We start from the raw sequence: 24832 nt of genomic DNA, 5'->3' as shown, positions 1-24832 counted from the left end.
AGCTGCTGGGATTAATAGGGCTAAATTTGGGGCCTTCTGTTGGAGTGATTGTAAAAGAGAAGCTCTTTTTTAAAAACTGATATTCTGAATGTACACCTTGAGTTCCTGGAGGAATCTTGCCATCAGGAGGGAGAGCCTGCCTGATAATAAATTCAGCACAAAAAAAACTAGAGCTCAGAGATGGGGGAGAAGGACTTAATCCTGATGAAATCATTTGAGTTCCATGATTCAGCTGTTCCTGAAAGTGTGCTCCTGAACTATTCAGGAACATAACCAAGTCTTTGTTTTTTTTTCTTCTTTTATGCTTGCTTCACTTTGAGTTGGGTTTCTATCATTTGTAACCAAAAATGTCATAATGAGCATCCATCTGTCCATCCATCCATCCACAAGTCCTAACTGTGTGGATTTAGACACATCACTTTGCTCTCCAAGACATAGTTTCTGCATCTGTAAAATGGGAATTTCATCAATTACTTGATGGATGGTTTCAGCAATGAATGGGCAAGCCATGTACCAAAGGCAGAGGAGGGTCTCAGTAAATTTCCCTTCCATTTCATCTTTTCTGTCTATATCCTGCCCCACCCCCACCTGGAAAGTCAAAAGACGATCCACACCCTACCAGACCTTGCTCCTTCAGCAGCAGAATCTGATTGGTACAGCCTTTATTGTTTCTCTGTCATTTTCCAGAAGATTGGTGTCATGAGAGGGCCACAGGGAATGGGGAGTAAAAAATAACATAAACAAACTGAACAGAAAGGCAGCAGGGCAGCGAGAGGGGCTGAGATCGGGAGTTCAGGGCAGAGAGGAGCAAGATCCGGGCAGTCAGAGCCTCTTAGCTTTCAGCCACCAGAGTGGAAAATTCTGCAAAGAAAACAACAGAGGTGAGTCAGAGGGGGATGGTGGCCTGGGGCACTGGCTGGGACCGGACCACGGGGAGACACACACCCCCCCTGCCACCCTCCAGCTCTGCTGCATGGTGTTTTTTCTTGATTCTCAAATATGCTGCAGAAGAAAGAGCTAGAGTAATGGAGGGGGTGAGCATGGAGATGAATGAATGAATGAGCGAATGAATGAGGTGAGATGGGAAATGATGCTCCTACCATACTTTTTGTGTCATGATGTCATGTCTCCCACAAATTATTAGTAATACTAACTACAATAATAACAGCCATGAGAGTTTTCTGAATGTTTATCACATACCAGTCAGTTTTCCAAGTGCTTTATATACAACAGCTTATTTAACTGACAAAAATCCCATGATGTGCATTTTATCATTATTCCCATTCTACAGAGAGGAAAGGAAACAGAGGCTCAGAGTGCAGCAAGGTCTATGGGGTCACACAGCTAGAAAGAAGCACAGCCAGGCTTCAGATCTCTTTCTTAGCGCTTAGTTTTTAGCTCTTTTTCTGAGCTCTTTCTTAGCCCCTTGGTTTAACCCATGAGGGTCACCAGCAGAATCTTAAGAATACACAGAGTCCTAGGCCCTTGCTACAGAATTTTTGACTCAGAAGGTCTGGGGAGGGATGAGTTATTTTATTTGTCAAAAGGTGATTCTGGTGAACAGCCAAGTTCAGAAACAGCTGTGTGCTCCTCCTCCTCTGGGGGACCGAGCCACGCCCTGGAGGAGACCGACCATGTGACTTCTGTACACAGCTCAGAGGGGTGAATGTGTCCTGGTGCTCAGAATGAGCTGGGCTCTGTCTCACATGCATGCTAAGTTGCTCCAGCCATGTTCAACTCTTTACAACCCCATGGACCGTAGCCTGCCAGATTCCTCTGGGATACTCCAGGCAAGAATGTTGGAGTGGGTTGCCATGCCCTCTTCCAGGGGATCTTCCTGACCCAGGGTCAAACCTGCATCTCTTATGTCTCCTGCACTGGCAGGTGGGTTCTTAACCACTAGCGCCACCTGGGAAGCCCCTGTCTCACACAGCTCCTCATTTAATCATCACAAACACTAGGGAACTAGGAGTTATTATCCCCGTTTTACAGAGAGGCAAACTGAGGACCAGAGAGCAGAAGTGACTTTTCAGTGACTTCAGGTAGTAATTGGCTGAGGATTCAAGCTCTGGGATCCAGACCCCTCCATGTGGGCTTGCCTGCCAGTCCATGGTGGTCACCCCCTTCCCCAGCAGTGTACATTGGCCCTGCTTTGCCTTAATATTAAGGATGTCAGAGAGAGACCAGTGTTGGCACCAGGGGGCAATCAGACATCTTTCTAGTAAATCCAACTCCATTAAAATGAACAAAGGATGGGGCAACCAGATGAGGGGAGATGCAAGGGAGTCCAAGATGGTCTCCGCACCATAGGATTTTCTGGAAGAAGATGATTATCAGGAAGAGCTCTGTGCTGCTGGCCTTTTCTCTGAATCTCAAGCATGCTGAGGGCATTCACACCCCAGGATCTTTGCACCTGCCATTCTTGTTGCCTGGTACATTCTCCAGGCTGCCTCATGGCCAGTCCCTTCTCACTCACCTGGTCTCAGCTCAAATGTCACCTCTCAAGGGGCCTTCTCTGACCCCTCTGGTACAAGCAGTGACCCACCTCTACTGAGACCCTCTTTGCTATCACATTTATTTATTAGCTTCACAGCACTCCCCACTCTCAGAATACTTCTGAGTCTATTCTTGCTTATTCACTTGCTGTCTGCTTCCTGCATTGGACCCTCTCAGGCTTTGTTTCCTCCATCCCACCTCTTGACTCTGCATCTGACACCGAGGGGACCACATGTGTTTGTGAAAAGATGGGAGAGGCACAGAGACTCTGTGTTCCCAGCAAGAAGAGGTGCCTTCTATTTAAGGCATCAACAAAACCCTTAGAGAAAAGGTGGCTTTTGATATAGGCATATAGGCAGATGCAGGATTCCCATAGGAGAAAGCAGAGGGAGGGGTCCAGTCTCGGAGGGCAGGAAGCAACGGTGTGTATTTGGGGAAGACTCAGTAGTCGTGCTGGGCTGGCCTCTTGTATGATAAGACAAGGTTAGCTAGAGAGGCCTGGGCCCTCAAATCTGGCTCTTCCCCTTGTGGGCTGTGTGACCTTAGACAAGGCGCTGAGCCTCTCTGAGCCCCACTAGCATCCTCTGTAAAAGACAGCTCTGCTTCTGACTCAGAGGCCGTCAGAAGAGAAGTGCTGGTGCACAGGAGGCCTCAGCCCCTTCTGGCAGCTCTTCTACCCTCCCCGCTCCATGTGTTCTCAACTGTGGGGTCCTCGTGTGCTGGTCAGTAGGGTTTCTGCTCAGCAGTCAGGTCTTCTGAGACCTTTATTTGGAAGATTTGCTTTAGGATAGTCTTCCCTGTTGTTTTTCTCTCCAAGGAACGAGAGAAGACAGAAGGAGTCGGCCACCCTCTCCAGTATGTGTCTCTGAGATGCCATGTCCCCAGCCTGCCAGACACTGGGGACCCTCAGGTAAGGCCCCGTCACCTCTGGAAACGCAGATGTGATGCGGGGACAGCACAGGTGGAGACTGAGAAGGCTTTGAGGCTCAGGCTGGCCCTGTTTGCTGGGCGTCTGCTCCCCAGTCTGGCCCTGGAGTGAAGGGAGAGGGCAGTAACAATTCCTAGTCAGAGACAAACAAAAAACTGAATGAGAAGTGGCTTCAAAAAGGCCACAAGAGGTATCTGGGGCTCCCCTGAGGTTCGTCCTGTCCTCCCCAGGCTTGGTATGAAACATACTGTGAAAGCCTCCCAGGGTAATTTCTTCAATGCACATGGTTATGTAAAATGTTATCACTGGGGATGCAGGGCTATTGTTGGACCTACAAATTTAGAAGGATTTAAAAAATCACCAAGTGAAAAAACAAAATCACTTAAACCAACACATGCTATCATCATGGAAGTGACCTGCCATTGACCCTGCCAGGTGGAGGGCTCCTCGTCTTTTGGGGATTTGACCTGGGAAATGGACACCACCCTCTCCTGTCCCCAGCTAGTCCCTGAGGTCAGGAAGGTCAGGTGGCCTGGAAGTGGGGGCCTGGGAATCAAATCGAGGTGAGAGAGGGGGAGAGGTCGCCTGCTCGTCCTGAAAACCCTAAGGGTGGTGGGCTAAGGGATCACAGTGAATGTCGGGAATGGAACCCCTCATCAAACACTAAAAATTCCTCCCACAGTCCAGGCATCAAAGCGTCCGCTTTCTCACCAGGGGCTCCTCTGAACCTACAGCACCCTACTAAGGCAGGTGGTTATTTTGAAATGGTTTTTTTTTTTTTTTTTGGCTGCACAGTGAGACCTGTGGGATTTTAGTTCCCTGACCAGGGATTGAACCTGTGCCCCCTGCATTGAAAGCACAGTGTCTTAACCACTGGACCACCAGGGAAGCCCCAAGATATCTTTTGCCATTAGTACTTCGATTAATATTGCCCTTTTTTATAGAATTTTAAAATTCTTATTTTTATCACCTCCGTGGGAAGCATTTTTGCATTTATCATCTCATTAAGTTCTCACTTCCTCCATGGGAGAGAGGCTTTTATCTGCATTTTATAGGTGGGGAAACTGAGGCTGCAGTCCAGTTGCATGACCAAGATCGCACAGAGGACATGATTCAAACTTCCCTCTTTCCGACCTACTTTGACCTGGGTCTAGAGTAACACAGGCACCAGCTCAAATATCGCCACCCCATGACTGTCATATTAGCTGTTTTTTATTTACTTCATGGTACTTATCACTCTCTGAAATTATCTTACTTATGTAATTGCTTATTTCTTTCAGTCTCCCCCTACCACAGTGTAAACCCCCAGGGGTCAGGGGGCACTATCCCTCTTGCTCACAACTCTCTTAGCAACAGAACAGACCTGGCCCCCAGCAGATGCCTGTAAACAAATGCCAAATGGGTGGACAGATGGATGAATGGATCGCATGGCTCATGAGTCCTCCTTAGGTGTTCAACAAGTGCTGACTTTCTGCATATAATTCTCACGACAGACCCAGGAGGCTAGTGGGATGATTCCCATTTTATAGATGGGGAAGTGGAGGCCTGAAGAGGTCAAGTTCAAGGTCATGCAGCATAGAAGGGACAGGAACAGGGATTTGGCTGTGGTCTCAGGAACACCCCCTACATGAATGTAGAAAGGCTGTTCCTGAGAAGGCTAGTATCTCACATTGGATGGAAGCATGAAATCTCTCTAGCTTCAACCTGCCATTTGATCTGAGAAACTGGCTGGAGCCCGCATAGCCTGTCCTTAGGCATTGAGTCACTCTCTTCTGGAATAAAGGAGACATGAGTCTGTCCACCATCACCTGATCATGGGGTAATTGTCAAGAGGGGTAATTGGTCCTTTCCATTTCCTGACCTCCATCTACGCCACCCCCAACCTTCACCCTAGAAATGACAGGTTCTTGGCTGCTCCTCAGCAAAGAGCCTATCACCTTCACACCAGATGGCATTTGGGGCAGTTGGCGTGAAGGGGATCAGGGGACGCCAACCACGGGGCCCTCCAGCAGTAGAATGTCTGACATTTTGGAGCCTGACTATGGAGGTGTTTTCGACCCATGAGGTTTTCAAAAGCCTCTAAAAACAGATCTCTAGGATCCCCCATGAAGCAGTCAGGGTGTCACAATAGTACATGCCCTGGCTTTTTGCAGAAAACACAGGATTCTAATTTTGTCCTCCCAGAACCGGCAGCGGGGCACTTGGGAGACAAATCAAGGGCAGGGGTCAGTGCTTCTGTTCCTTTAGTGCCGCTCTCAGGGCAGAGCTCTTAGGAACCAGCCAATTAACTAATAGCCTTCTTACCAAAATGTCTCTTTTAAAACTTCTAGGTCTCTCCTGAGAAAAAAAAAAACAAACAAGCAAACCTACAAAGACTCTGTAAAGTCCAGGTCAAGTGATTTGGCAGTAGAAGGCTGGCAGGGGGGATGGACATCAGAGGATGGGGGTCTGGTCTTGGTTCTGCCTTCACTCATGTCCCTGGACAGGACACCTCAACCTGCCAGGTCTGGGTTTTCTTATTTGCTCAGCCTTGGGTCTAGAAGACACCTTTCCAGCTCCCCTCCGGAGTGTGGAGCACAGGAGCTGGGAGTCAACCGTCAACTCCCATTTCTTGCTTCTGTGACCTGGGACTAGGTGCTTCCCCTCACTGTGCCTCAGTTTCCTAATCTGTAAAGTGTGGCTCCTTGGGCTGTTCAGAGGAAGCAGCTCTAAAGCCCTTATCACTGACTTGATCTGTAGCTAGCACGCAGCATTTGGTAGCTGTTATTATCAAGATGCTTCCCTAGCGGTCAAGAACTAACTCAAGAACTTCCCTGGTGGTCCAGTGGCTAAGACTCCAGGTTTCCAATGCAGGGGGTGCTGGTTCGATCCCTGGTTGGGGAACAAAGATCCCACATACCCCGAGCAGGAGCGGGGAAAAGGATGCTTCTACAGCTCCAGCTAGTTTAAAACCAAACCCATGAAATGCCTGGCTGCTGCCCGGCAAGGGGGTGTGGGGGGTGGGTGACACCACAGATGGCCCCATCACCTTTATTTCTTGCCACCCTCCCCGGCCCCCGCCATTTCCTGTCCCATCTGGCATTTGCTGACAACCTTCCAGCAATCCTGGAAGCTGGGTCTGAGTCTTGTTCTATCACATCCTGGCTGGGCTGGGTGGCCTTAGGTCACTACCTACCTCTCTGAGCCTCAGTTTTCTCATGTGTACAATGGGTATGATAACGTCCACTTGCACAGCTCTTGGGAAGACTCAATGAGAAAATACAGATAAATGCCTGGCATATAGGAGATGGTGTATAAATGTTAGTTCCTTGGATCTCCTCAGCACCACTGGGACAGGTTGGGGCTTTGAAATAACAACCGTAATCACAAAAGTCCTGAGACTAAGATAGGAAGATGGAAACAGACAGAAGATACAGGAAGCCCAAAGAGCAAATCACTGATGTGATACATGTTTCTGACACTGTCTATCCCATCAGAGTTAGGGTCCCATCCCTCATATGCCTGTCCACAGACACTCATTCTCTGCTCCTCAGTTTCCGCATCTGCAAAATGGGGACAAGGAGAGTATCTCCTCGTAGGGTGACAGTGAGGACTATACGAGGTACAGTGGTTCTTGGGCAGGGGGTCATCCAGAGCCCTTCCTCCCAGAGGAATTCAGGTACATCCCTACCTTCGCCAAGGAAACCTCACCTGAGGCCCGAGGGGGCCACCTGGCTGGTGTCCTCATCATCTGATCAGGAAGAGAGGAAAGGTAGGGGGTGAGCAGAGGAGGGAGCAGGCAAAGGCTCAGAGGATGGGCGGGTTCAGTCCTCTCCTTTCCCTTCTGAAACTGAAATTAGCCTAATTAGGTCTGTCCCAGGTCCCTGCACTGTGGGGGCTGGACAAAATTAGAAGCTATTGACAGGTGAGCGCAGTACCCGCTGATAGCCTGAGGGGAAAGTGAGACGAACTTGGAGTCAGCGCCTGGAAGACACTTTCCTCCCCTCTGTCGTGAGGAGCAGGATGAAGGCAGGCCTCTGGTTTATCACCTTGCCTCTAAATAGCTCCTGGGCTGGGTTTCTTATAAATCGGTATTGCAAACAGGGATCACTTTCCCACCCCAGAGGACTGGGAGGTTGGGTCATTTGAGGTCAAGGCGGAAGGCAGTGAAGAGTCGGTGAACAGTGCTGGGGGTACCCTCTGAGCCAGGCACCACCCTAGGAGCTGTCCCACTTCATCCTCACCAGCTTTCTTATCCCCATTTTACTTACAGGGAAACTGAGGCCGAGCGTCACTCAGCCAGGAAGATTATAACTCAGGCCTGGCTTATGGCAGGATGGGTTCCGAATTAAGCTGTAACCTCCAGGGCCAGAAGAGGGGACATCTTTCTTTCCCCCCTTGCTGCTGTTCCTTTTGGCAGGAGGGCGGTTATATAAGAAGTGCTGCCTACCCTCCCTTGGCTAAATCTTATCTAGTGCAGCATAAGGCTGGGAGTTAGGGAGAGTCCACACGGGAATAAAAGCAAGCATCTTGCTAAGCACAGAAACCATTTATAACTCAAATGTCCCAGCTCAGCCTGTTGGAGGGAGTGGCAGAGTCAGGACATCCAGGTTCCATTCGGCCAAGGGCTTGCTGTGTGATTTTGACGCTTCACATCTGCGGGGCCTGTTTTCACGTCTCTCACTGGGGATCACAGACTCCGTCCCCTAGACTGTATTGAGCCCGGGTGAGGAGGCAATGAAATAGGACAAAACACTGCACGCCTTGGGGCTCTGCCATCAAGGCTGAGGATTGGTCCTGGTGTGCCCCTCCTGCCTGTCTTGGAAATCAAACCCCATAGGGGCTGGAGGGCTGGAATTACAGGGAGGCGGGCAGGACTCTCCTTTTGTCCTTCTCACATTCTTCCCGTCTTAGACTCGGTTTCGTTTCCTTTGAGGGTGGGTATTCCACTATTTCCAAAGGATTTTGAGGTAGCTTATAAGAGATGCAGGTTTGATCCCTGGGTTGGGAAGATCCTCCGGAGGAGGGAATGGTGACCCACTCCAGTATTCTTGCCTGGAGAATCCCATGGACACAGGAGCCTGGTGGGCTATAGACCACAGGGTCACACAGAGTCAGACACAACTGAAGCGACTTAGCACTCACAAGAAAAAGCACATGAGACAAGAGGAAAAGAATCATTTCCAGAGTACTCACTTAACTCTCACAGCAGTTTTTGAAAGTGGTTATTTTTATCCCCACTTTGGGATGAGGACATGGATGCCCAGAGAGGGGAGAAGGTTTGACTATTCACACTGCCAATAACTCACACTCTACAGGTTGTGTTTTCTGCCTGACTTCAGGAGTTTCAGCCTGAGGGCTTACTCCTTCCCTCTTGCCTCCCACATTAAATAGGCTGCTGCTGCTGCTAAGTCACTTCAGTTGTGTCTGACTCTGTGCAACCCCAGAGATGGCAGCCTACCCTGGGATTCTCCAGGCAAGAACACTGGAGTGGGTTGCCATTTCCTTCTCCAATGCATGAGAGTGAAAAGTGAAAGTGAAGTCGCTCAGTCGTGTCCGACTCTTCCAGATCCCATGGACTGCAGCCCACCAGGCTCCTCTGTCCATGGGATTTTCCAGGCAAGAGTACTGGAGTGGGGTGCCATTGCCTTCGCCCATTAAATAGGCTACTTAAGGATAAAAGAGAACAGATTTTTTTCCAGAAGGAAGCAGAAAAGGCAAATGCCTTCAGGCACATGGAACCAACTTCAAGGGTCAGGCAATCGTTGTGACTTAATTTCTCAGCCATGGAAGCAAAAAGCAAACCATGGGCTCTTGAGTGGACCATGCCTGAAGCATAGGAAACGGGATCTGCCACTGGGATCAGGTTTCAGGAAACTAACTAGGATTGCTGTGTGTGGGTGTATGTACATGGGGTATGCAGTTCCTGTTTACAGTGTGGGGCGGGGGAGTGCTGGTGAGAGAGTGTCGAGGCTTGCAGCAGGTCCCCAGTCCTGAGTAGCTGTGTGATCCTGGGTAAGCCACTCACTTCCCTGGGCCTTGGTTTGTACTCCCTTCCCTTCTCTGTCTGTACAATGAGAGCACATCTTGGGATGCTGCTGTGAGGCCTGAAGGAAGTGCCCACGAATGGTGCCCACTCTTCTCATCAGCCTGCCCACCCATGCGGGCAGGGATTGGGTACAGAGAACCCAGACTGTGGACACATGCAGGGTGGCAGAGGGTCCTGCTGGGATCTCTGAGTCTCAGCTTTGACTCTGCTATTGAGTGACCCCGGGCATGCTCCTTAACTGCTGAGTGCCTCAGCTTCCTCATCCGTAAACCAGAAGAGTGATGGCATCTACTTTCTAGGATGATCATAAGGCAGTGGTACTCAAAGTGTGGTCCCCGGACCATGAACACCACGTGGGAACTCAGTAGAAATGCAAACGCTTGGGCTCTACCCTGGACCTAAGGAAGCAGGAGCCCTGAGGACGGGGCCCAGCCATCTGTGCTGTGGGCTGGGTGCTGCTGGAGACCCACGGTGGGGGAGGACAAGTACTTGAGAAGGGACCTGACACTTCTTAGTCTTGCCTGTTACTGATGCCTGGATTTTGGGGCATCTTCCATCTTCTGCCCAGCTTCTCCTTCCTTTTCTACTTTAACTCTCCCCTTTACCAGCTCTGCACCAGGCTTTCAAAGGTGGCTGTCGAGAATCAATTGACCACATCTATAAAAGTCTTTGAGCTTCCCGGAAGTAAGGAAACTTCCTTGACTTTACTTTCCCATCTCTTTCCCTGAGAGACAGGAAAGCAAAGGGTTATAATGAGAACTTTGTCTTTCCACCCACTCTCATCAGTCTGGGATCCTTAAGGACCTGGTAAATATCACTCACCTGTAGAAGGGCAAGCAGCTAGAGATGGAGGCAGTACCCCTGGTTCTGGAAGCCCCAGGCACCTGCTACATGGAAGCCCGCAGCCAAAAACGGGCCTCCACCCTTAGCCTGAGGACCGCTCCCTAGACACCACACTTCTTCCTCATTGTATCCCCAGGCTGGACACATATACATTCATTCATTCATTCATTCATTCATTCATTGAACTTTTCTTTTGCCCCTACTATGTGCTCTGTTCTAGGTGTTGGGGTCAGAGTTGAACCAAAGTTCCTGCTTTTGTGGAGCTGACATCCATCCCAGAGGAAGAGAGAAGCAATAAGTCAATAAATAAAGTCATCTATGGTAGATGCCTTTTGACTTGGAATGAATGAATGGATGAAGCAGGCAGCACAGAGCACTTGCTTTGGATCCAGACAGACCTGAACTCAGATCTTGACCTTGTTCTCTTCCTAGGCAAACCCTTAGCGTCTCTGAGACTCAGTGTCCTCATCTGTAAAATGGGGATAGGAGTAGTATCCTCAAAGAAGCTGGGGAGATGAAATGAGTAAAACGCTAAGCACAGTGTGTGGCACACAGGGGGCTCCTTGGAGTTAGATGTCACTGCTGTTCTTACTCAAGGTCACACAGCTGAGCTAGCTGCCAACCTGGCCCTCTGTCTAGGGGTGTATGCACTGAGGCACGTGGGGAGTCCCAGGGATTGAAGAGACCCCAGGATTGGCCAGTCATCTGACTGCTGATGTTAAGAGCAGGCACCAAAGTTCCATGAATTGTCCCAAGTCCCACCAAGAGCTGAAGGCGTCCTCCAGCTGGTGGACAGGGCTTAGATTCTTTGGCCTTGAGAGGGAGTAGGCAGCAAAGCAGAGAGCCTAAAATAGAAAATTCTGGGCCCACGGAGGGCTCTTTCTCTCATCCCGCTGCTTACTGGGCTCCATCACACCCATCCTTCCTGTCGCCCTCCAGAAAGAGTATGGTGCACGGGGGCAGAAGCGGGGATGCGTGTCTTCATCCTCTCATCTCCAGAGTACCAGATGTGGCCTCCCACCTCAGGGTGACCTGTTCTTGTTGCCCATTTCATCTCTCGCCCTCTCTTCTGTTCTGCCCTGACTCCCACACTTTCACCAGGTTCGCCTGAGCCTGGACTGTGCTGGCAGACAGACCCAGGTTTGGCCCCAATGTCACCCTGGGCCCTGGAGCCGCTCTTCCTACATCTGCATCTGTGGCCCCTGCCATCCTGAGGCCACATGGAGTGACGTGTGTGCAGAGTCCAGCTTCAGACCGGACGCACATTGTTCAGCCTGGTAATCATTCTCTCTTGCCTCCCACCCTCAGCAAGCCAACTTCTAGTCCCTTTGTAAACAGGCCCTAAACCTCCCAGCCTTCGTGCCTTTGCTGACTGATACCCAGCCCTCGCCTGGACCTCCCTCCACTTGCCCCTTGGCCTGTGGCAGACTTGCCCATGGTCTTTAGTCTGCACCAGTGCCCACTGTCTCCCTTCTGCAGAGATCGTATGCACCTCCCGGCCTCTGCCTGGTATTTACCCTGTGTTTGTGTCTGTATCATAGAGCTGTAAGCATTGAGCAGATAGAATAGCAATAGTATTACAGCCACTGTTTACTGAGTACTTACTGTGCTGTGCACTCCACACTGCCATAGAATCCTCACAAAATCCCAGTGAGTTATGTGTTGTCATGTCAGGAAATCAGGGCTCAGAGATGCCCAGCCAGGAAGTTGTGGGTCTAATTCCTCTTTGCCTCCTCCACTGCCTGGTACTGTAGATATTTGCTACTCAGTAAATATCTTTTTGGTCTGATGGAAGAGTTGAATTAGGGCTTTAAGATCTGCATTGGGCAGGGGAGGAGGGAGGGAGAAAATGAGGGAGAAAGGGAGGGAGGCCAGGATCTGGCCTGGTTTTTCTTCATTGTGTAGGTTGCCTGTGGGCAGCCAGCCATGAAGACCCTGCCTAGGGCTTCTGAGCTGTAGCATATTGGCTGCAAATAAAAATGGGAAGGAGGTCCAAAGGCCTGGCTTGGGGTCATCGCTGGAACCAGGTTCTGGGTGGAACTGTCTGATAAGTGACCCGGTGAGGATGGGGGTGTGGGGAGATGTGCCATTCACTGCAATTACCTGAACCAGCCACACATTTCCCACCAGCACCCTCTGCTCTGGTTCCTTTAAAACCACCTCCCTCCTTCCCAGACCCAGGAAGGGCAGCTGCCAACGGGAGGCTAGGCGACTCATTGCTTCTGACCTTGTTAGAGTTCCTCCATTCTCATTTCTGGCATAAAACTTTAATAAACTATGTCCATGTTCAGAATCCTTGTACCTTTCCCAAGGCAATTTTGTGTCTCTAGCCACTTAATTTTTACAATGAGCCCAGGCAGGTCTTAGGATAAAACTGTGCTCTCCCTTTGTCAGATGCAGGAACTTAGGTGTGGAGAGCTCATGGTCAAGGTCACAACTGGTGAAGAGCAGAGAGCAAGGAGAGCATAGGAGGCTGGATTTCATACTCCAGCAACAAATGTGTATTAAGTGTGGGCTGGGTGTGGGCTAGACACTGAGTATAAAAGGATGAATGCAACCTAGCTGCTATTAAAAAAAATTAAACAGGCATGTATATAGCACTTCTCTGTGCCACTGTTCTATACACATCACTCATTAATACAGGTAATCCTCTGACAATCCAACGAGATAGCAAGCATCATTATCTTTAGTTCAGAGATGAGAAAACTGAAGCCTAAGAAGTTACTTGAATTGCCCCAAATCACACAGTGAGAAAGTGGCTGGACTGGGATTTGAACCCAGACAGCATGGGCCCAGAGCCTAAGCATTTAATACAGTTTCCTTCTAAATTGGCAGAAGGGACCATCATTAGGACTGGCGCAAATGTGGTGTAGCATGTTGGAAAGAACTGCTGCTGCTGCTGCTAAGTCGCGTCAGTCGTGTCCGACTCTGTGCGACCCCATAGACGGCAGCCCACCAGGCTCCCCCGTCCCTGGGATTCTCCAGGCAAGAACACTGGAGTGGGTTGCCATTTCCTTCTCCAATGCATGAAAGTGAAAAGTGAAAGTGAAGTCGCTCGGTCGTGTCCGACTCTTCGAGACCCCAGGGACTGCAGCCCAACAGGCTCTTCTGTCCATGGGATTTTCCAGGCAAGAGTACTGGAGTGGGGTGCCATTGCCTTCTCCAATTGGAAAGAGCTACTTGGTTCTAAATCCTCACTCCACACTTATGTCCTACCTCACTGAGCAGGTCAAGCACCTTCAACCTCAGTTTGCCCCTTTGCAAAATGGAGATGATTCTTAAGGATGTTGTGATGCTACAAAAGATAAAGGTGCTGGGAAATGAATGCTGGACAGCTCTGAATGGAGAAGGGTGTGGGAGGGTGGACCACCAACCCCTTGCCTGTCCTGAAAACAAAGCTCAAAAAGCAAGGTCAGGCTGGATGTTTCTTTTCCCAATTCCCAGCTGATCCCTGGCTGGTTGTTTCCCCCCCGCCCCACCTCCCGCCCCTCTGGCTCTCCTACAATGCTGGAATGGTATACCTGGGTGAAGCCAAAACAGGTTTTGAAACTTGAAGTTACAGGACACCCAAGACAAGATGCTGAGGAGAGGAAAGAATTTCCATCCCTGGAATCTGAGAATGTGAAGCCAGTAGGGTCCTTGGGGATCAGATGGCCTCATCTCCTTGGGTTACAGATGGGAGGCTGAGGCCCAGAGTAGGAGAGAGACTGCCCAAGGTCACAGAGCCCATTTGGGCAGAGCTGTGACCAGAACCCAAGCAGAAGTGCAGACAAAGTTCAGAAAATATCCCCAATTCTCTGGATTCCTTATACAGCAGAGAGAGAGAGGAAAAAAAAAAAAAGATCTATCCCTTGGGGGTTGTTCAAATCTAGAAAAAATACCAATTTTTTCTTTGCCTGGCTTACATGACAGAGCTCTTAGACCTCATGGATTGCCATTTTTCTTCGAATCTTGGGGACTGTGGGACTCCCCCCTCCCATTCTCATGATGGAGGGACATAGCTCTGAGTTCTTGGCATCCAAACATCCCAGGATCCACGATGTGCCCAGGTCACGGGTACTCACCATCAGCCCCAATCTTGCCATCTCCATCTTTGTCTCCAGCAGCCAGCAGCATCTTGGTTTCTTTAACAGACAGGTCTCTGGCATCTGGGGAGAAGCCTTTCAGAATGAATCTGGAGGAGGAAAGGGAGAAAAGGGGAGGGAATCAGGTGAGGGTCACCTTGTGGATGGTGGGCTGGCATCTGCACAGGGGAAGCAGAAGGCTCGAAGAGGAGGGTGAGCAGGGAACACGCATGTCATGGTGCTGGGCCAGGCAGCCCCACCATGGCTGTGCTTCACGGATGGGTGTGCAGAGAAGGACAGGCTGTCCTCAGCAAAGGGTTGCCCTCACTTCTGCTAGGGCACCTGCGTTTGTTTATTTATTCAGTCAACAAAACAAATACCAGGGTATCTTCTCTGAGCCAGGGCCATGCTAGAAATGGGGGCATAGAGGTGGTCTTTGGAAGCCAAGTTAAAAAACAGGGAGGAAGTCAAGTATTCCAAGAGAGGCCACACAGTGTGATAGATGCAATGGTGGGAAGTGGAAAGCAGTTGCTTGAATGGTGCATCCATCCCACTGAGGGAGAGGGAAGAGTCAGGGGAGGCTTCCTGGATTAAGTGATGCCTGGAGGATAAATAGAAGTCAGACTTTGCACGTGTGTGTGCAAGCATATACACACTGGGCATGGGAAGGTAGAGGCACAGGATCTAGACAAAGGGTACCCTTGTGAGATGGCTTAGGGGAGAGGCAGGATGGCTGGGGAAGTCTCTACTTGAAAGGCCCCTCTCCACACCCTCCCCCTTCTCTTCCTGACAAAATTCGAGGCAATCTTGGCCAGAGAGTTACATAAAGCACAGCTGGATTGGCAGACATGGGCCAGGTGGCCGAGAGGGTTATGGTGGGAGGATTTTTGCTGATGTCATTTTGCCTTCTCCTAGTCATAACCTTCTCTGCCTTGCTCCCGGGACTCTTGACCCCTCAAAGCTGGTTCTGTACCCCATGAAATGCCCAGAACTGTTCTAACTGTCCTGGTACAGAAGGGCAGGGGTCTGTGGGATGGCAGAAAGTGGCTTTTAGAGGAATGAAAATCAATGAAATACTCAAGGGAGCGCTCTCTGTCTTGGCTATGGTGTTAGGCAATGAGAAAAAGTGCCTCTCAGTTTGTATTAAATTATTAAGTAGCATCATTCCATTAGCAATATTAAGTGGCTATAATTTAACCTAGTTAGTTGCACTTTCTGCAGAGGATTTTATTCTTCCAGAAGCAACAGCAGATGGTTCTTTTCTGTGACGGGTGCAGAGAGCAGGGCAGACAGATAGGAACTTGGAAGCAAGCGTCCCAACCCCCACCCTGCTCCCTCCCCCAGAGCCACAGATCCGTCCCTGCAGGCCTCAGTTTACCCCAGCTCCTCCTCCTCGATGAAGCCGCTCTTGTCTTTATCCAGGATATGGAATACCTTCTTCACGTCTTCTGGGCTCTTTTTCTTCAGGCCGACCATCTGGAAGAATCTTTTGTGGTCGAAGGAGTCGACAGCTGTTGGGAGATGGAGAGGAGGGTGTTAAAATGAGGACAGAGAAGGGTCCTTGGAAAAGGTGGGAGAATGGGGGTGTCACAGCTGGGCCAGTCCTGGGGGATGGAGGAGCTACACCTCCATGACAGGGCTGAGGGAGTCCAGACCAGGCAAGGGGTCTTGGACCAAGGTCGCACAGCCAGGGACGGCAGAGAGGGGCTTGCACCCAGATCTCCCTGGCTCCCCACCTCCCTCCACCTTCCACTATACCTTTCGCTAAGGGTAGGGGTAGCATTTGAAGGCAGAGAGGTTTCCATGAAGACTTTTGGGTGGTGGCTGAGTGGGGGTGGGCACGGGAATTGGAGGAAGAGTGACTAAGATGTGTGTCTGTTGTTGGGGAGGAGGGGAGACTTTTTTCTTGGCCATGGGTTGTGTGGCCAGAAAATCAACACGGAGAGGACAAGTTTCTCTCAAGGTCACATAGTAGGAGGAGGAGGGGGAGGACACAGAAGTCCTGGCTTTGCTGCAGAAAGCCATTCCGGTGGGAGTGGGGGCGGGTGCTGCAAGTCTCCCCAAGAATTCCCAGTTAGGTTTCCTCTCAGAGGGACAAGATGGGCCAAGGAGAAGTGGGTGGGCTATCGCAGGGCTCTGGGAGGGAGGCTTCATGCCCAGGGGATGGAGTGCCAAGCAGAAAGGAAGGGAGCCTCCCTTCAATATTCTGTACCCTGAGCTCTGTTTAAAGGACAGCCTGGGAAAGTAGGCGACCTTAGACCAAGTAACGTGTGTCGGGGGTGGTGGGGTGGTGTAGGAGCAATCCTATGGAGAGTCAAGGTATCCTCCCTGGGCTGGAGGGGAGGAAAGTTGCTCTGTCCACCTCAGACACTAGATGGAGGGGGATGGGGACACCACCTCGAGGTGACCCCCGTGCTCATCCCCCTTCTGCCCTGCGAAGTGACCTTGGGCAAGTTTCTAACCCTCTGCCTCCCTCAGTTTCCCCATCTGGGGGACAGGAGGGAGGAGGAACTTAATTAAGCAGCTAAGCGTTCAAGTCCAGGGCAGCTCAGAGGCATGAGACTATCCGTTCCCTTCTCTTGGTGCCTGAGGAGGCTGGAAGTTGCAAGCGCGGAGGATGCTCTGCGCGCAGCGCTGAGCAGAGCAGAGCGCCAGCTTGGGGAAGGTCATCTCGCTCCCTCGCAGATCCGTTGAGCGGGGTGGGCTCTGAGCCCCAGAGAAGGGACTTGGACATTCAGGAAACCAGCAAGGAGTAGCTGGGCGAAAAGAGCCCTCTCCGGAAAGGGGTCGCGGGGAGAGAAACATGCGCACCTATGGCCCTTCCAAGTGCCTTGAAAAAGCCCCGAGCGCTTACAAGGACCCAGAGGTCCCGCTTTCCACCCCGGTCTTCGCCCTTGGTCTGGGACCTGAGTCCTCGCAGCGCGGTTACCCAGCCTTTGGCGCCCGAGAGTTTCGGTTGTCCGGCAGGGAGCCCGGCCTCCTAGCCCGCTGCTTGCGCCAGGTGCCGCCGGGGCCAAGTTTGGGTAGTGCCGTGGACCCTCCTCCACGCTCCGCTAGCTCCGGGGCGGAAGGCGTGAGCATAGGAGCGCCGGGGAAGACTGGCCAGCCGCGGGACCCACGGGGGTGCAGGGGCCAGGGAGATGGATGAGGGGAGGGGGATGCGGAGGGGAGCGCGCTGCTCACCGGTAAAGGCCCCCACTGCCTTCTTGATGTCCTCAGCGTGGAGCAAGTCTGTCATCGACATCCTGCAACTGTTTGAGCGGGCAGAGCAAGTGCGAAAAGATTAAAAAGTGCTTTTCTCATCATTTCTGCTCATATGACCTGCGCTGCAGTGCCGCGCGCCGGGCGCACGCCCGCCGGCCTGGCACAGAGCCAGGGGGCGCGGGGCTCGGCGAGCAGCCACAGCGGCTCAGTCCAGCGGAGCCGGCGATCTGTGCGGGCCGGGCTAGTCGGCGGGCGCACGGTCCCGCCGCCGCTCCCGCCCCGCCCCGCCCTGCCGGGGGTCCTTGGGACCCCAGGGGCTGCAGCCGGGGCTCCAGGGGAAGGGGCAACCTCGAATTTAAAGGGCGCCCGCTTCCCCAGTTGGAGGGTTTTCCTGCCGTCAAGGGCAAGCAGGAAGCGCCGGCATGGTGCGACGTAGGGTCTGGGATCCCCGCACCTCCGAGGATGTCCGGCCTCTTCGGGGAGTATACTGGACCGACAGGGGCCAGGTCTACATCCTCGTGGGCCCCTTGGCCCTACTCCCATTCTCTCTCCAGTCCTACCTCTGCCTCCGCTGTCTGTCCTGGATGCAAATTTATGCTGCAGAATCTGAGCGCTGAGGTCTGGAAACCTGACCCACTGGGAGGTGAGGTGGCAAGGATAGGCCGGTGCAGCTAGGGCCCTCTACGGGTGCCCCATCCCACATCTGGTCAGGAACTCGGAATACAGAAACTGATTTTTTTTTTTTCATAGTCTGACTTTTCAAAGAACCCTTCTTGGATCCCCACTAACTACTTGCTTTCCTGGTCTCCTGAGCCAAAGTATCATGAGGGTCTGGACTCCTCCTGCCCCTATAAACCGTATGGGGGAGGGGAGGGTGGCAGAAGGTTCTTGCCCTCTATGCACTTTCAAGGCCCACTCTTGGGGAGCTGGTGCCGCCCTCACACCACACTTCTGAGACACAGGTTTTATGGCCCCAACTTCATCTGTTGGAAACATGACACTACCTGATCTTTATGCAGCCAGACTGATTGCTGTCTTTCCCAGGGTTCCCTGAGGGTTCAGGCTGCAACCAGCTGTCTCTAAAGTGTGCAGAGCACTGGACAAGGAGTCAGGAGCCCTGGGTTCAAGATCTGGGGCTGCAGTAAGTCCCTATGTCACCTTGGGTTGTGACCTTCGCCGTCCCTGGGCCTCAGTCTCCCTCCACTTTGTTGATGGTATGCGAGTGGTCCTTTGTGGTGGATTCTCAACACTCTGACTTCAGGTGTGGGCAGGTGGGCGGGGCTAAGATAGTGTTCCTTGGTGGAGGAGCTAGGGAGAGCTGCCTTGCTACCCTGTAGCCCAGGTTCCCTGGCACTCACTGTCGACACTGTCTCCCTAGCTTGGTGTTGGACGGCTGCCCTTCCTGGGAACATTAGGATGCTCCTGGCTCCAGTGGGCCCCCTTCTCTGTGAGTCAGCTCCTTCAGGAGACAGCCCGCCAGCTGGTCTCTAAGGCACTGAGGCTGCAGCTCCTGTCCTGATCTCTCACTGTGTGAGGCCATCCCTGGACCCCTCAGCTGCCCCTGTTGCTTCTGCCTTGACTGGCCTTTTAACTTGGAGATGCTGGGCTTCTGTGTTATCATCTCAAGCCCCAGGCTCAGCTCACTTCACGAGCCTTGTTGGCAAATCTGCTTCCCCAGCTGAGGGATCCTTATGCTAAACTAGTGGGGAAACTGAGACCAGAGAGAGTCAGCGAGTGGCATAAAAACACACAGCAAGGCAATGGATCAGAGGGATCCAACCCCAGCTCTACCAACGTCAAGTCCAGTGACCCACTGCATGGGGCTCTGCCAGTGCCCAGGACCATACCAATCAGGTCCCACGTGTCTCAGCCTCAGATCAGCTTCCGCGGAGTCCCCAAACACTGACCCCTTGGCAGAGGCTGGACTTCAACAGCCCCATCCTTCCCTGCTGCTTCTTCTATCTCTCCCTGCTGCAGAAGCTTCCCATTAACTGGACGCCATAGTCCACTCAGCCAGAGCATCAGATGATGTCGTTAGGTCAGCCCATCGGCCCTCCATACCCCTTCCTCCTGTGTCCTCTGCCCAGGCAAGAGCCGCCTCACCTGAGTCCACAGATGTCTGACTCCACCCGTCTTGTTCTGTAGGTGGGCTTAGCCAGTGGGAGGAATTTGCCTCAGGTCACACCAAGAGTTAGGATGGAGACTCCAGGAATTGTACTCTCAGCCCTGAACTCCATGGCTGCTCGCCTCTCAGCCTGTGTCACCAGCCCAGCCTGTGTCTCTGGGAGGGAAGGGGACATGTGGCTATCCCGCCCCTCCTCCCCCCATCCTCGTCCAGCCCCATGGCTGCCACTCACCTCAGGTAGGGGGTGGAGGGCTGGAACCTGGACGGAAAGGTTGGGCCGGTGGGAGGTCCCGTCAGGCAGTGAGCCTGGGGGAGGATGGCCACCTATATAGGCTTCTGCTCTGGCTATTTTGGGAGGTGGCGCTCCCCTCTGTTCCCAGCCCCCTCCCCTTCCGGTGTCGGGTACTTCCCAACCAGGGTGCTGGGTGTCTATATCACATTCACCCTCCCTGTGCCCCTCGAGCCAGGCCTATTAATAACCCCTAGTCCCTGCCTCCCTCCAGCACCCAAAACTGAGGCTCAAGCAGGGCTCTCCTCTTCCACGAAGTCTTCCATGAACACCCTAGATGCCAGTAACATCGCCAGGCTCCAAAATCCCACAAGGAAGGAAAGAGAGCACTCGAGCAGAGGGATGGAATAGGAACTGTCTTCCATGCATGGGGCTGGTTAGACTCCTATTTCTACCCAATCTTTTCCCTCCAGCCTTGAAGTGCAGGCCTGTCTCCCTCTTGCTCTTGCATGAGTGAAGCAAACAGACAGGCTAGGGGTTCTGCAATTGACTACTCAGAGCTGTGGGCTGGAGCAGGGAGTGGACCCAGCATTTTCATAAGATGACCTAGTGCCTCCTAGAAACACATGCTATGCATGTTCTCGGACAAATTCCTTCCTCTCTTTGCATCTCAGTCTCTGTCTGTAAAATGAGTTCAATCAGGGGCAAACTTGGCTTTAGAGATGGGCCAGGGAATGAAGAACCCCCTGAAATTGTATTCCCAAAATCACGTGCAAGTGCTCTTTTGTGAAGCAAGGGCCCACAGCTTTCAGGAGATTCACAAAGACATCCCTGGGGTGGTCTGTCTTGGATTGGAGATGACCATCCAAGGGGTGTGCTTTGAAAAGCATGAGTGAATGTAACACATATTTACTGAGTGTCTCCTATGAACACCATGAAAGCTTCCTCTTCTTATCCTCAGCCTTAAAAAGAATTTCCAGGACGCTGACATTGTCAACAGGGCATTCCAGTTCCTGAAGGTGGTGTTCGGAGGACCAGCCTCCATGCAGAGGTAGATTGGAGGAAAGCTGCACTGGTCCTTCGTTGACCATCAGTTGACTCCATGGATGGGAGGAGCAGAGGGCGAACCGGATGGGGAGGCTGGTTTTGGAGCCTGAATGTGTCGTGCTAGGGGTCTGGACTAGGGTGATGGTAATGGCATCAAGGAGGGGTATAAACACAGGGTAGCATCTCTGAGGAGACTCTTGCAGACTTGAGGGCTATGATGAACAAGTTGGACAAGTCCACGCTGACTGTCAGTTTTCAAGCTGGGGTTCACTGGAGATTGGCAGTGCTGCTTCTGAAGGCAGTAAGGCTGGGGAGGAAGTGGTGCCAAGCTGGGGAGATGATATGTTGGAGATGAGCTCAGAGATCCTCCACAGTGACCTACTACAATCTGCTAACCCTTTGTAGGTGAAGAAACCAAGGCCAAGATGACAGCCCTAAATCATATAGAGAGTAGTGAATGAACCAGGACTTTGTGCTGGGCTTGGGATGCTTGAAGGACATTCTGATGGAATGTGCTCAGGAGCTCTGAACTCTGGAGAGGGCTGGCTGGACATAGACCTGTGGTGGTCATTGGGGAGGTCAAGGAGTTGAAGTCACAGGCATGGCTGAGCTCTGGGGCAGTGGGTAGGGGGATGCAACATCTTGAGGACCAGCCATGGAGAAAGATCCCCAGCTGGGGTCTGGGAAAGTAATCATACGTGTTTGCTGAGTATTATGTCAGGTATAGCGTACACTGCATTATGCTTTCATCCTCATAACACTCCCTATAAGGTAGGTATTGCCTTCAGGATTTTGCTAATGAGGGAACAAGGCTCAGAGAGGTTAGGTGAGTTGCCTGAGGGTACAGAGCAGAGGTAGGACCTAAACCCAACTCTCTGTGACCCCAAAAGCTTTGCTCTGTTCTATTCTACTAGCTTGCTTCTTGATAAGATACACAGAAGGTACACTTGAGCACTAGTGTCCCCCAGGGAGTGAATCCTTGGGACCAGGATGGCCTTTTGTCTGTCCCTCTATGTCTTGCCATGTCCATGTAATTAAGCAGATCTAGATGGACTGAACCGTATTGTGGGAAACCATTTATTGTGGACCTATTGTATTCTCTGTGCTTTATGAATATTCTTTCATTTTACCCTCATTATAGCCCTCAAAGATTTGAAGAATTAGAGTCTCAGAGAGGTCTGTGACTTGTTCAAGGTAACATGGCTAGTGAGACAGCTAAGATTTAAACTCAAGTCTTTCCATTTCTGAAGCATTTTCCCCTGCAAGACTTGAAGTAGGGTGGGAATGTCCTAAAACCTGAATAGGATATTTTGAAACATCCAGGTTTTTTTTTTTGTTTTTGGGGGGTTTTTTTTGCCCTGAATCTGTGCTAACTCAAGCAACCATCACTTTATTAATTTGATTTTATAAAAGCCATGATGCTGTAGAATGGGTGTATCTGGCAGGCCTTTTGGACTCTTAAGTTATAGAAAACCTGACTCAGGCTGGATTTATTCTGTAATTGTATATGGTGATGGATGTTAAATAGTCTTATTGTGGTGACCACTTTGCAATATGTAAAATATTGAATCACTATGTTGTACACCTGAAAGTAACATGTGTGTGTGAGTTGCTCAGTTATGTCCAACTCTTTACGACCCCATGGACTGTAACCCACCAGGCTCCTCTGTCCATGAAATCCCCCAGGAAAGAATACTGGAGTGGGTTGCCATGCTCTTTTTCCAGAAACTAACATAATGTATGTTAATTTTATCTCAATTAAAAAAAAAAAAAGAAAGAAACATTCTCTGCCCAAACATGGCAAAAAGGGGAATACTGGCTCATGTGACTGGTAAATGCAGGAAGGTTCACGTATATCTTGACCCAGAACTCAACAACTGCCATGGGAATGCTGTTTCTATTTCTCAGAAATACCTTGCACTGCGTTGGCTACCTGCTCAGACTGACTATCCCTTGAAGGTTACAAGATGGCCTTTCCCTGCTGCTGCTGCTGCTAAGTTGGTTCAGCCGTGTCCAACTCTGTGCGACCCCATAGACGGCAGCCCACCAGGCTCCTCCATCCCTGGGATTCTCCAGGCAAGAACACTGGAGTGGGTTGCCATTTCCTTCTCCAATGCATGAAAGTGAAAAGTGAAAGTGAAGTTGCTCAGTCGTGTCCAACTCTTAGCGACCCCATGGACTGCAGCCTACCAGGCTCCTCCGTCCATGGGATTTTCCAGGCGAGAGTCCTGGAGTGGGGTGCCATTCCCTGCAGCACTGTGAACCTTCAGGACCAAGCCCTATGGAGAAAAAGGAGTCTACTGCCCTAAAATCTTGATCAGTATTCCCAGGACTGAGTTTCATTGACTGTGATTAGCTTGGCTTGGTCACACACCACCCTTAAACTGGTCACTATCAGTGGCAAAGGTTGCAGAGGCCTGGACTGCAAAGCACCTTCAAGTCTACACCAAGGGAACACCACCTGGAGGAGGTGGGGCTTCTGGGTGGTCAAAGCCATGAACCATTTACTGTATGAGTCTTGGGGTGGGGGGATGCCCAAGTGTGCCAGGCACTCAGGAGGTTTATGCCCCAAGTCCTTGGTGAGTTTGATGACAGTATACGTTTGAACTTCTCCAGAATTATTCATTCTGGAGCCTAGAGCGGCCTTTCTGAATTTGAGATCTCCATCTCCATCTTGACCCTTCTGAGGCCTAAAAAGCAGCTACTCCCACCCCCTTGGGCCTCTGCTTAAAGGTAGCAGCAGAGCCCAATGGCATTTTCTCCTAGCTTTAGGGTTTCTTTCAACAGTAATGAGGCAGATGAGTAGGACATATGGATGTCACATTCCCACGTTGACCTCACCTCTTCCATCCCTTCAGCCCTGAAACTGTGCCTGGCCTTCAGCTGAACACTTCTACTTACACATAACTGAAATGGATACCATTACTCTCCTTTTGGGCTTCCCAGGCTAATGAACCTGCCTGCCAGTGCAGGAGATATGAGATTCGGGTTTGATCCCTGGGTCGAGAAGATCCCCTGGAGGAGAACATGGGAACCCATTCCAGTATTCTTTTTTTTTTTTTACTTTACAATTCTGTATTGGTTTTGCCATACATTGACATGAATCCACCGCGGGTGTAGACGCGTTCCCAAACATTCCAGTATTCTTGCCCGGAGAATCCCATGGACAGAGGAGCCTGGTGGGCTACAGTCTATAGAGTTGCAAAGAGCTGGACATGATTGAAGTGTCTCAGCATGCACTCATACAACCTCCTTTTACAGATGGAAAAGCTTAAGTTCAAAGAGGTCAAGTTCCTTGCCCAAGGTCACACAGCAGGCGGGGACCAGAGTCTGCTCTGTCTGCTTCCACTCCTGTCCTGTGCTCTCCCCGAAGCCCTCTCTGGCCTCCTAGCTGGTGAAGAGAAGGAGGCCAGTGTGTGTGGGTCAGCAGTCTGCTAGCTGCCGCCTGCCAGGAGACAAGCATTCAGCTGTCAGCTTCACTGGTGATATTTCATTAGTTCACACTATTTCCACCTGCTGTGGTGGGGAACAGGATACAGAGTTCCTCACATCCAGGGCCCTGTCGGGCTGGGTGGAGGCTGCGGGATCTAATGATATTTATGAGGTCAGCCCTGTGAAGTGATGTGTATTAACTCAAAGGAATGTCAGCCTCATTCCATCTTGAGCCTGTGGCCTTGTTTCCCCTCCGGTCCCCCACTTGTATTTAAGTGCAATTTCACCCCTGAGAGAGAGAGGTCAATGGGTAGAAAGTCCTAAGAGTGTTAAGAGCCTGCAGGTAGACAGCCCTAGGTCCCTACCCTGGCTCTGCCACTTACTTGCTGTGTGACCTTGAGCTGGTCACTCTGCCTCTCTGGGCCTCAGTTTCCTC

The 24832-nt window shown here is 51.3% G+C and overlaps 1 protein-coding gene and 1 non-coding gene across 3 annotated transcripts; both read right to left on the bottom strand.

Moving 5' to 3' along the window:
- Window positions 1-629: 629 nt before the first annotated feature.
- On the bottom strand, window positions 630-20021 carry LOC120858569 (parvalbumin alpha). 2 transcript variants are annotated; one of them, XM_040234708.1, is made up of 5 exons: window positions 19921-20021; window positions 17543-17610; window positions 15738-15870; window positions 14360-14469; window positions 630-861 (listed from the first exon to the last, which is right to left on the bottom strand). In XM_040234708.1, exons 2-5 carry the CDS (start codon window positions 17601-17603, stop codon window positions 833-835), a joined length of 333 nt encoding a protein of 110 aa, XP_040090642.1. In that variant the 5' UTR covers window positions 17604-17610; window positions 19921-20021; the 3' UTR covers window positions 630-832. The 2 variants fall into 2 exon arrangements, with proteins under 2 accessions (XP_040090642.1, XP_040090641.1); XM_040234707.1 differs by lacking the exon at window positions 19921-20021 and adding an exon at window positions 18018-18098.
- Window positions 4240-4312, bottom strand: TRNAE-UUC. The gene has a single exon. It is a non-coding gene; the product is annotated as a tRNA-Glu (tRNA).
- Window positions 20022-24832: the final 4811 nt, after the last annotated feature.

This window comes from Oryx dammah, unplaced genomic scaffold (genome assembly GCF_014754425.2).
Source record: "Oryx dammah isolate SB20612 unplaced genomic scaffold, SCBI_Odam_1.1 HiC_scaffold_29, whole genome shotgun sequence".
In the NCBI taxonomy this organism is placed as follows: domain Eukaryota; kingdom Metazoa; phylum Chordata; class Mammalia; order Artiodactyla; family Bovidae; genus Oryx; species Oryx dammah.
Note: the sequence above shows the minus strand (reverse complement) of the source record. Positions and strands in the feature narration are given on the sequence as shown.

Coding starts and splice junctions, on each gene's coding strand:
- LOC120858569 (XM_040234708.1), bottom strand. CDS start 17,603: ATGTCGATGACAGACTTGCTCCACGCTGAGGACATCAAGAAGGCAGTG. Junction 15,871..17,542: donor GGCAGTGGGGGCCTTTACCG/GTGAGCAGCGCG, acceptor ATCTCCCAACAG/CTGTCGACTCCTTCGACCAC. Junction 14,470..15,737: donor ATCGAGGAGGAGGAGCTGGG/GTAAACTGAGGC, acceptor TTCCTCCTCCAG/ATTCATTCTGAAAGGCTTCT.